Source organism: Nestor notabilis, unplaced genomic scaffold (assembly GCF_000696875.1).
Source record: "Nestor notabilis isolate BGI_N333 unplaced genomic scaffold, ASM69687v1 scaffold13568, whole genome shotgun sequence".
Taxonomy (NCBI): domain Eukaryota; kingdom Metazoa; phylum Chordata; class Aves; order Psittaciformes; family Psittacidae; genus Nestor; species Nestor notabilis.
Window position 1 is genome coordinate 31,494 of NW_009939697.1, and position 11,681 is coordinate 43,174.

Sequence of the window (11,681 nt, forward strand, 5' to 3'; positions counted from 1 at the left end):
TACAAGTGGTAGTACTTTTCAAGCGTATTTTACTGTAGACTTATTGTAGTCATGATAATAAATTCATACAGAGGTATGCACCATTTAGAATAAGGCAGTTGATGTTTCCAGTAGATGAAATCCTCAAGTGCACACAGGTGGGGAGAAGGAGCAAAGGGAGGTTGTATGCCTCCCACTGATTAACAGACTTACTTTTAAAGGCAATACTTCTTTGTTGATTGAAAAAAATACAGCCATAGCTTTGGTCCATGAGCAAAGGCCAGCAACATTCCCACATACTCTCTTGGCTGTCTCAATGTTGTAGTCCACCATTTCAAAATAAGGGCTCAAAAGTTCTACCACTTCTTCATTAATGGTGTCCTTTGGAAATTGCTTAAAAATAAACAAAAATTGCTTAAAAATAAAAAAAAAATAAAAAATAAAAATCACTGATATCCTGCTTGAAATTACATTTTTCTTAAGACTGAGTAAGTAACAATCTTCAGAAAGAAAAAAAAAAAAGCTTATCTTTGTTTCATAAACATACATTCTGCAAGACAGTCCTTTCAAAGGGCAAGCCAGCTATCTTCTCCTTAAATTATCTTATCTCATTATTGGAATGTTTCAATTTTAAGAACTTATTTTCATCCTCTCCTCAAATAAGCATTTTTTACATTTTCATCTCTGAAAGCTCTCCATTTTCTCACTCAAGTTCATTTTGATGGTCAAATATTCACTATAAGTTTGCTCTTTAATGATTTATTTACAAGGTATAATGAAAGACCATCACTGAAAAATTGAAAAAAATAGTTCCCTGAAACACAAATAGGTTTATTTATGCACAAGCAGTGAAATGTTGAAACCCTTCAGTAAATTAAAAATCTTTAAAAGTAGATGCAATGCTAATTAACATTTCAGATCTATTGTATGTCTGACTCCCCTTGCACATTTATTCACCTGTGAACACCACTAAAAAATCTGTCCCCTATTTCCTAGAGTTAAGAAAATATCAAAAAGGTTGCACAAGCACCTGCAGGTTCTGTAAGAAGTTCCCTGCTGTCATGAGTTTCAAAGATTCTTGCCATGATGGGATAGTACAGCATTTTTCCTGATCAATTTTCACATTGTTCACTTTCCGCTGGAAGAGCAGTAACACACAGTCCATGATACGCATAATGAGGTGAGGAGGTCGACCCAGTGTGCGGACAGTAGCAATATCTGCAGGTTTTATTGTCTATCAATTTAAAACAAAGAATAACAATAACTGCTTTATCCTTTAATATGACATAGAGCACAATCTCACCAACCGTATTAATCCACTGCAGAAAAAAAAAAAATTGATATTATATTTTATTGAAACAATAGTAATTTGTGAGGGGCAGGCCTGGTCCTATAACAGACATAACTTCGATTAGAAGCTTTGCTTATTCACAGGCAGTTTAAGCAACCTGAGTACGACAGTGACAAACAGTAAGAAATGGGTTATTGCAGGTGTTATGACACTACACCTCTAGCCTAGCACATGCCTCCCTGAGAATTCATAAAGGAAGATTATAATTATTTGCATTTATACTTCAAGAAAGGGATTGTAAATTATTGCGATCATCTTAATCACCTTGCTTCTGCCTGCCTTTTGTTTCCCTTCAATGTTTTGCTGCTCACTGGGTTCAATGTGCACCTGACAGTTCAGAGGAGTTTTTCCAGATATCTGTGTGGAAACTTTAACCAGTGTCTCTTAATGAGCTTTTGGGAATTGTTGTGCATTTAATGCGCTATTTTTAGTGCAAGGTAAAGTGCCACTAGTTTTACTGAACTTTAACAATTCTTACTTACATTTTAAAACAGTAATGTCACTAAATGTTTAAAAACACTTGTAAGCTGTTCTGTACCTACCTCTCTTTTAATGTCACATATAGTAGTCTTAAAATATGTAAAAATTGAGTGAAATAACCAACCACAGAGTTTTTCAGTCTAGGGAGTGTACTTCACATTTATCAGATTTTAATAGATATTTGTCTACACTGCAAGCAGAATTCCATTACAGGAATCCCTACCTGGAAATTTGTAGATCTGTTATTATCACAGTTTCATTTTTTGAAAGATGAAGCCCTGTACAGTCTCATAGAGAGAATTTTCTCACTTAAAGGAGTTCCTGAATGAATAAATGAATGTTGAGAATACAGATATGCATGCTGATAGGCTTGCTTTTATGATAATTTTCCCCTTTAGGCACAGACAAAGAAATTTATTATAGCAAATGCATGAATTTCAATACTAAGCCAAATAATGTTAGTGTAGCTTTTCGTTAAAATCAGATGTTCTTTTCTTAGAATCCTAAATTTCAGGAAGAGCAGCACAGTTTTAGTTTCAAAACTTTAGCCAAAGCCAGGAAGTCAGCTGCACAGGACACTGGTACTTTTTTCATACTTGAGACATTGCCCAGTTAGCATTGCTTGTTTATGCACTTGTCAGAATGTTTGCCCACCTTTGGGGTTTGTGGTTGGAGGGGTGGAGGGGGAGTATGTTTCTCCTGTAGTTAAGTATCAGGAACTTATGAACGAGATCGTCTTTCTTATGCCACTATTATCAGCTGTCATGACATCAGGCTTTGTTTAAACATTTCCTCTCTGTCCCTCAAGAATCAAGGCAGGCAGAGGTGTTAAGCATCTCTCCCCCAAAGTGAAGTCATGCATTCAGATGATCCATGAAAACTTGCTTATACTAGATTTTGAAGACTTTGATTTGAAGGAACATCACAATAGTCTTTAACTATTACAATTGTTGGCAGCCCCTCAAGTGGAAAGGAAATCCTTCCAATAAGTCTACATGACCACCTTTGAGGTTTTTCTATCCTTCAATCTTTTTTATTTGTGGAGATGCCAGCTTCCTGGTAGCCTCTAGTATTAGGTTTACTTCAGGCGTATTAGGTTTACTTCAGATCCCACTACTGCTGCTAATGACAGAAATGCCTTGAGGAACAGTCTCTCTCAGCTACTCAGTTAGCTGAGCAGACACTAAAAAAATACTATGCAAGATCAAAGAAAAAAATCTTTTTTCATCACTAACAATGTATCATGTAAAGATATGAGCAGAGCATTATCAGTCTCCTAAAAAAGCTTTGCAAAAAGAATATGTTGAAAAACACGATGTGATGAATGATGATGAACACTAGAAATCTGAGTAATGCCACAATGCGTAAGAAAAAAGCTTTTTTTGAAGATGGCAGAGAAGAGTGGATCAGAACACTTACTCAAAATACAATTCAGTGATGAAAACTGAAAACAGGAGGTTTAGATTTGGATGGAATAATAACTGTTTATACATGGAAGTCACTTCACTCATTGCACACAAGTTGTTTTATAATGATATCAACATCAGTTACTGGTCTAACAAGCTGCAGCACATCATATATCAACTACAGTTTCAAATGAAAATTAAAACTTGCCCGTTTCTGAAAAAAATGTCTTTTTTGGGCTTGGCACTCAGGTGTAAAAAGAAAAAGAAGACTGCACCTAAAAAGCCTCAAAACATGTGTATTTATTTGCGTATATTTTCTGTCAACTGATTAGTTATGTGATGCACCTGAAACCTTATATTTATTTTCAAAGAAGTCCATCTTCTTAGTAGCAAAATAATGTTATACATGGTCCAAGTACTAACCTGTAAGGCTGCTTCTGCCTCTTCCAAAGCAGGCTTAGCAGCTTCCAGCTTCTCTTCAGCAATGGCTTTGTCAACTGAGATACTGTCTACAATAGCTTGAGCTTTGTCTTTCACTTTCTGAACTTCACCCTTTACCTTCTCAGCAGCCTGTGCTTTTACTGTAACTTCTTTCAATACCTAGAACATGAGAAAACCCGCATGCCAAATATTAAAGAAAACACCTAGTTGGAAGAATGTATTAATACCTCTTGTAAAATTTTATCTATTGAATTCCAGAACCAGAAAACTCAAACAAGATTGCTTTTGTCCCTGTTGTAAGTTTCCAAGATAGCTTTTTTCCAACACTTAACTTCCTTTTACTTGCTTAACCTTTTCAAAATAGAATAAATAAAAAGAAAGGGAGAAAAAAAAAAAAAAAAAAAAAAAACAAACAGCAGCACACTTTGAAGATTGCACATACCATGTCAGCTTTTTCATTGGCAATTTGAAGTTCCTTTTCTTTTACCTCCAGTTCTCTGCTTAAAGCAGCTACTGATTCAGAGGCCTCTTTCAATTTTTCCAATCCAGTATTCACTCTGGAGTTGAAAAGCAAAATAAGCTGCATGTAATTCCCTATGTAATTTAATCTCCACTTTTCAAATTATACCATTAATAAAATAAATCAAATCAAGCAATGATCAGTAGTAAAAGATGTTTCACACCAAAAATAAAACTTGGACAGTAACTTTCACACAAGAGTCTGATGTCTTCAGAATCAGAAAGTGACCAATAAAGATTAATATGAAGAGCATCTGTGGCTTGAAATTTTATCCACTTTAACTCAAATAGTGTGCCTTTATCATTGCATAAAAATCCTATATGTTGGTTCCATATATGTCTTCGTCCCTGTTGAGCTCCAACCTGATACTCAAAAGACTGAATTCTATACGGCAGAAAGCATTTTCTGAATACTAGAATGATGAGAAATATCTAAAAATCACTATTTCATGTTTGAAAATTATATTGAAAAGGCTAATAGAATCAAAATACTGAAATTGAGAGCAGCCAAGAGTAACAGAAAAATAGCATGAGAAAACAGAAAACACTTTTCTCATTCAGCATTAAAATGCCCCTTCAGGAATCCTTTTTGTCTATCAGAAAGTAAGACCTTACTTGGGACTTTTCAGACAAGTTTAAGAGGCTTATACAGAAGTTGATATTGCAAAGGCTAAGCAGCACTTGGACAATTAAACAAATACAGGAGAACAGATAAAGAGTAACACCTGCCAAAGCAATTCAGACTAAACAACTAAGGTTAAGTGGAACAAATTGACACACATGAACTAATCTAGTACGTTTGAGGCATCAGAAGGTAGAAAACAAGACTTTCAAAATTGAGAAGACAGTTTTTCTTAACAGTGTTACCAAAAGATACGCTAAATGCTAATTTTACATTCTATTTGAGTATTTCTAACATGAAGATAAATCTGCAAATAGACTTCATTATTTTAATAAAGCATCTGAGAAGGAGAAAGGATATATCAAAACCACTTTAGTGATCTACAAGCAAAAACCTCAGCAGCCTAAATTGGGCTCTCTGGTTACACCACCAAAAATGCCAAGGCTGTTACTTACACATTCATATCAGAAGGATACAACTCCTGATACAAAGAAAACAAAAGTTATTCTCTGGTACAGTAAAAGCCACTGTGAATATATTATGAAATCACATGTAGATGTTTTATTTTGTTCATGAAAAATACACTGAAATAATTTATATTCACCTTTTTCCCCACCACCTTTCTTTTTCATAAATCACTACCTTTTTTCTCCTGTCCAAAAATACAGTCTTTAGCTTATATACCAAGAGCAACTATGATGTTTGGTCAAGTTACACCTTTACCGTTTTAGGAAATTAAAAAAGAAATCCTTTTGCTGTGCAAAGAGACAAGCCATGCATTGAAATGAAGCATGTCAGAATATACCTATCTGGGGAAGAAAATTCCAGAAAAACAGTAGTAAACCAAGCAGTTTACCTATTTGCTAATGTATGCATTTCAGCATGCTTTTCTTTGTATGTGGTTTTATATCCTTGAATAAAGGACAGGTAGGATTTAGGAGTCACGTGTGTAGAACGCCTGTATCTTTGAAAATAATCAGAACACTTGTCTGCCACTCCATCCTGAAATGAGCCCATACACTGCACAATTTCCCTCTTCGTATTAGCAGCGCAGTCCATATCAAATGAGGAGAGAAAATGTTCAGATACTTAAGAAAGAAAAACATAAATGTAAGCAAATATTCAGGAAAACCTCTTAGCTTACAAACAAGGTAATATAAAATATGTCAGCATGTATTATGTCAGCTTTCACCAAGCTTCTGAAACCCCAGTCATCTTTACTTTCCCACCATCAGATTCTTAACATTATTCCACATTCTCAGTAAAAGTATAGACAAGGATCTGATATTCTTTCACCTCCAAAGTGCGCAACTACTTTCTCTCTCTCAACCCGTTTTAACTGCTAGCTACCAGGGATTGGGTGATCACAACCTTCCCCTGTATGCCTGATCACAGGCACAGGCACTAATAAATTCTTTCTTAAGTAGTAATTTGCCACATTTACTGATGCCTTTAACCCATCTTCCAGGGCAATTTTCTTTCAAACTGTGTTTGAAGCCTTTCTTCCATTAGAAATATTTCAACAGTCTAATACAGCAAGATTTAAAGAAGAAAAGAATCTATAGCAAATTTTAGAACCAAATAAGTTTCTTCTGCCTGTGTTCTGGCAATTCAATCAAGTTCATGACCATGGATCAGAGAATTAAGTATCTGCAAAGACAAAAATTACACCTACCTGCCACTAGAGCATCCTTCGGCCATTGGCTGAACCAATCTATAGTGCATCCAGAAATAAGAGCAGGGAACTTCAGAGCCCTAGTACGGAATTTTTCACCTACTGGTGAAAAGCAAAGAACCACATGAAGGTTCTGACGAACTCTGGTCATGAAGTAGTCATACAGAACCTCACTAGTTGGAGGTTTACGTGAATGTTCCTTTCTGAAGACTGGTATGAGGTCACTAATGATCTCATCTACTTCATCACGTGCAAATAAGTTTGACACCTTTGAGAAAGAGAAAGATTTTTTTCATGCTTTATAAGATGATCCAAAATAGTGTATATAGCATCAGGTTCATTTAATACATAGCATTTCAGGAAGGTACACATATTTCAGACACTGAAGATATTAGGGCCCTCCCCACGGCCTTAAACAAGAAATGAAGTGATTCCATTAAAAACACTGAAATCTAACTTCCTGTAAATGTAAAACCCACTGTCCTGAGTGAAACAAAAACAAGACTAGAAAGAAAAAAAAAAAAAACAAACCAAAGCAAAACGAAGAATCCATATACAATGGTTTTGCTTTCTTCTTTTCTAATAACTAGCAGAAATTACTCTGAAACACACCACTGACATTATAAATAAACAAACAAATAGAAATTATAAAAGCCATCCCATCCATTCTGGACATAAGTTTACCATATAAAACTTAATTGTACATTAATGAAATATTTAATTTAACAGACAATTTTATCTTTTTTTTAAGTAATTCTCATGTCACTGACAGCTTGTCAACACATTTAAAAAGGTCTGACCTCAACAATTTCTCTGTATAGAATGATGATGCTCATTCTTAATTTTACAATAGCTTTGTCTCACCCTAACCTAACATAATGAATCGAGTTCACTTTTTGTATTATCGCAGCAATGAAAAACACTGGTGTTTTAATTTGTGAAAGTCTGCCCCTTGAGATATAAAAGAATATTCAAATAAATTTTGTTATTTTACTTTAGAATTATAAAATTTCAAAAGCAGAAAAATGATCATGAGAAGGTATCTTACCTCTCCTGATGATAAAACATTGTTCAGGTATTCCAAGAAAGACTCATCTTTGATCTCATTGTCTGTAAAAAGAAAACAGATGCCTTTGCCTTGCAGTCCTGCTGTTCTGTACAGAAGTTTCAGATCTTCCGTCAAGTTTAAAGTGTTGTATGATCTACAAAAAAGGACAGTTATACTAACATTCATTCCTTTTAAAAAGGGTTTCCAGTTAAAAGAAAAAAAACAAGCAAATGTAAGTAAGAAACAATCTCTTGGAATGTAGGGCAAAATGGTGCCAAAGTCCAGGAATTTTAATTTAGCCACCAAAAAAGCCAAAACTAACAACAAAAAATCCACCCCAAACCTGAAGTCTTATCAAGCTATTTATTTCTCTCTTGCTAGAAAAAGTGAAAACACAGGTATTGTCTCACAAGATTTTGTCAAGTGCTCGGTGCAATAAGATACTTTAGATTTTATTGACCGATTAAAAAACTCACAACTAGTTGGCCATTTCTGTGAAAGTCATCAGTTTTATAAAAAGAAAAGACATCAGCAGCAAAGATAACAGAGAAAAAAAACCATAACAATTATTAGACAAGGTGTGGTGGGTTGACGTCGATGTCTGCATAGTCGTTTCTTTCACATATTCTCACTCATATCTTCCGGCTGCTGTTCCTCAGCAGGGTTTTTTTCTCCTTAACTGTGTTACCCCAGAGGCACTACCACCATCACTGATAGGCTCAGCCTTGGCTAGCAGTGGGCCCATCTTGTAGCCGGCTGGCATTGGCTCTATGAGACATGGGGAAAGCTTCTGGCAGCTTCTCACAGAATCCACCCCTGTAGCCAGGCTGCTACCAAAACCTTGCCACGCAAACCCATTACACATTGTTACACTGGAATGATCTCTCTAGCTGCATAAAGGACTTCAATAAAAGCTGAGATTTCTAGGATACCCACTGGGAATTAAAACAGAGAAGTGTTTGCATGCAACTTCATTAAGAGTTTCTTGTGTAACCACAATGATCTCATGGATGACCTGAAATATTGAAAACTGTATTGCAGCTGCACATTACTAGAGACGAGTTCAGGAAATAAATACATCAGTTTTACAATATTTTTCTTGATGATTAAGAAGATAATTTTTATGCATTTCAGGAAAGACATCATAATCACCAAGATAAGTTTCCATACATGTATTTAGGAGATTTCAAATTCAAAGACACCACTAAAATTAGAAATGGACACAGAAAAGACACAAATATTCTATGCTCTTTTGTTTCAGCTGCAGGTGGAAATAATGCTTGGAAGAGTTATTCATTTAATTACTCAAAATTAGACAAAAGTACTAACCTGAAAAAAAACATACTTCAAGTTATATAACACTGTTAACATTGAGTTAGCAGTATGACTATCATCTACATTGGTGAACTAAATGAAGCCATTTAAAATCTAACAATTATCATCTTTAAGAACTCACCAATTAACAGAGGGAAAATAAAACACCTATCCAAAAAGGATTCAAAATTATTCCCAGAGGCATTCTGGCACAAGTTATTAGATGTGTTTCAGATAAATACTTAAGGTTAGAAAAGTACAGAGTAAACTCCTCTCAATCAGATGTGATTCTGATCACATTTTTGCACTGGCTTGTTGACTCTGGAGAAGTCCACCTTGAGAACTCCAAATGGTTTGCAAGACAAGATTATGTTTTATCAGTATCTTTGATGAGTGTTTCCTAAAATCATGTTTACTCAAATCTTTACTCAGCCCATTCTTCCTGATAGCTTCTTTAATTCACCTGGTGCACACATCAGATTTACAAGCTTTCAGGTGCAAGAGTTCCCCGTGTTTTTTGTGGACTTTATTTTTTTCATGGGCTTTATATAGATCCTTAGATGGCAAAGCAACTTTAAGTAGAAAGCTGCACACCACTTCAATATTTCACCCTCTAGTGGTTTCATAAGTCTTTGTGAATGACATCCAGCAATTTGTTACTGCTTCTTTTGTGACCTGTACTGTAGTCTCTCCTGAAGTCATTCTTATTTCTCAACAAGATCCTCACCAAAAGGCATTCCTATATGTGAATCTACAATTTCTGCTGCCCAACACTGCTGCAAAATAATTAAAATAATTTAGCTTCTCTACAATGACACATTATTTGGGACCTGAAAACATTTTCTGGGGATTGGCTTGTCCTAGAGACACTTTGAGAGGCACTCATTCTAAAATATTTAGAGAAGAAGTTACAATTTATTTTTTATATCTTTCATGAGTTATTCCACAAGAAACCACACTGGGTTGAACAATATTAAATAAGGCAAGATATACTTGGAAAAGACTGCCAAAATACTGATATATATGTGAGATCTGCCAAATTAATGGGTGGGGATGAGGATTCCACCTCCTTATACAGGTATTATTTCAAATATTACAAGATAAACTCATAAAGGCATTATGGATAGATATAACCCAGAACTACTTTCAGTACAGTTTAGTGTACTGTGTAAAGACAGTAATGATAACTTGACACTGCCAATAGTCCTTCCTATTCTGTGAAACACACAAAACAGTTTATTATTCCAAAGATGGTAATAGCTCAGACAATGTAGAAAATCGTAGAATCATAGAATGGTTCTATAATTTTAAATCAAGCAAATTTAATAAGTCTCAAAGGATTTTCATGTCTTTCCACTCTAGGCAACAGTGCTCAGCCTACGTTAGCTTATTGTTTCTCCCATTGCAGAGACTGGAAGTCCGTTTCATTTATAGGAAGAATCCAAACACAGAGTACTTGATGCTCACCTTGTTAACATTATCTGGAATGTATCATAGCCAGCTATGAAAGATGCCAATCTTGTCAAGCTCTGCTTTCCTGAGCCACCAACTCCAATTAATAGAGCATTTCCACGAGGAGTGCGAATCACACGAGAAATCTGTATAAGATCACAGTCATTTATTGCTACAATGTATAAAAGTTACACTCCTAAAATTCCTGTGCTACTGCAGTAATATATTTATATTAGAAATGTAGACCAAACTAAATTTTTAAGGTTTAATTAAGGGAATCTGTATTATTATTAATATATTCTCTGGACATTTATACTTTGCAATATTTTCTGTAAACCTTCCAATAGCATAGCAACCACTTGATACCATCCCTGTGAATTTTCAATTATAGAATGGCATCTCACACTTCCACAAAGCACAAGTAAATCTCAGCTGTGATTTGTTAGTGATGTGCTATCATAACATGACAGATCATTAAAATTTGGAAGGAAATAACTTTCCCGACACCACACTCTCTGGACAGATTTAGTATGACTCATTTCTCCAGACCCCTTCATTGTGACCAGAAAGAGAAGTTGTCCCAGGCATCTCAAATTCAGGACAAGCAGTCTCCAGTACTGTCTACAACAGGTAATAATGCTGCCTTTATAATTAAACTTCTTAAGCTTCTAGTTTTCTTGATTATAAAAACGTACAATATCAGTATGAATATTTGGTAACAGCAGAACATCTCCCAAGTAAATCTCCCTTTCTTTTCCATTTCATTATTTCTTTTAAAGGAAAAGGCAGTAGTTATCTACTATGCCACATTTCAATTCAGAACAGTGCAATGTAAACAAAAAGACCCTCTGCAACTGAGAGCAAAAAAAATTTCATCACTGTGAACTGCATGCAGTACCTGTCCCACTGTCCATGGACAAAACAATGCCAAGAAATCTGGAAACAGCTAGATGTTGTTACATGATGCTGCTAAAACATGCCTTTAAGCACAGGAGACAAACTTGCTCCATACCACATCAGTTGCACATGGACAGGTATTCATAATACACAGAAGACCCTATGTTAATTTCCAGAACAGCATGGAGCCACTTGACCTCAAAGGCAAGGTAATACCAACCAGCTGGTTAGCAGCTGGTCTTTTTTGCACAAGTAATGACATAGTGTTGGCTCCTGTTCTCTTTATTATCTTGAACATCTGATGCCCCCAGAATTACATCATGCCAATAAGCAGCCTGGGATACCGATTTAGTTGCCTTTCCTCTAATGTACGTTTTTTCAAGTTTGTAAAAATTGTCATGCTGATTTCTGCAGTTTTAAACCCATATGTCTTACATATTGGGGGCAACATACTTGTTATTTTTCATAAGTTAATGTTTTATAAGCAAAAATAAAAT

The 11,681-nt window shown here is 35.3% G+C and overlaps 1 protein-coding gene across 1 annotated transcript in view; it reads right to left on the reverse strand.

The window, feature by feature from the left end:
* LOC104409960 (dynein heavy chain 5, axonemal-like) overlaps positions 1 to 11,681 on the reverse strand; it is a gene marked incomplete at its 5' end in the record, with an annotated part of 58,228 nt that overhangs the window by 27,737 nt on the left and 18,810 nt on the right. The window contains 8 exons of the mRNA XM_010020000.1: positions 193 to 372; positions 1,010 to 1,213; positions 3,640 to 3,816; positions 4,100 to 4,214; positions 5,655 to 5,886; positions 6,474 to 6,741; positions 7,522 to 7,675; positions 10,303 to 10,433. Coding sequence (XP_010018302.1) covers positions 193 to 372; positions 1,010 to 1,213; positions 3,640 to 3,816; positions 4,100 to 4,214; positions 5,655 to 5,886; positions 6,474 to 6,741; positions 7,522 to 7,675; positions 10,303 to 10,433 — 1,461 coding nt within the window. The remainder of the gene's footprint in view (positions 1 to 192; positions 373 to 1,009; positions 1,214 to 3,639; positions 3,817 to 4,099; positions 4,215 to 5,654; positions 5,887 to 6,473; positions 6,742 to 7,521; positions 7,676 to 10,302; positions 10,434 to 11,681) is intronic.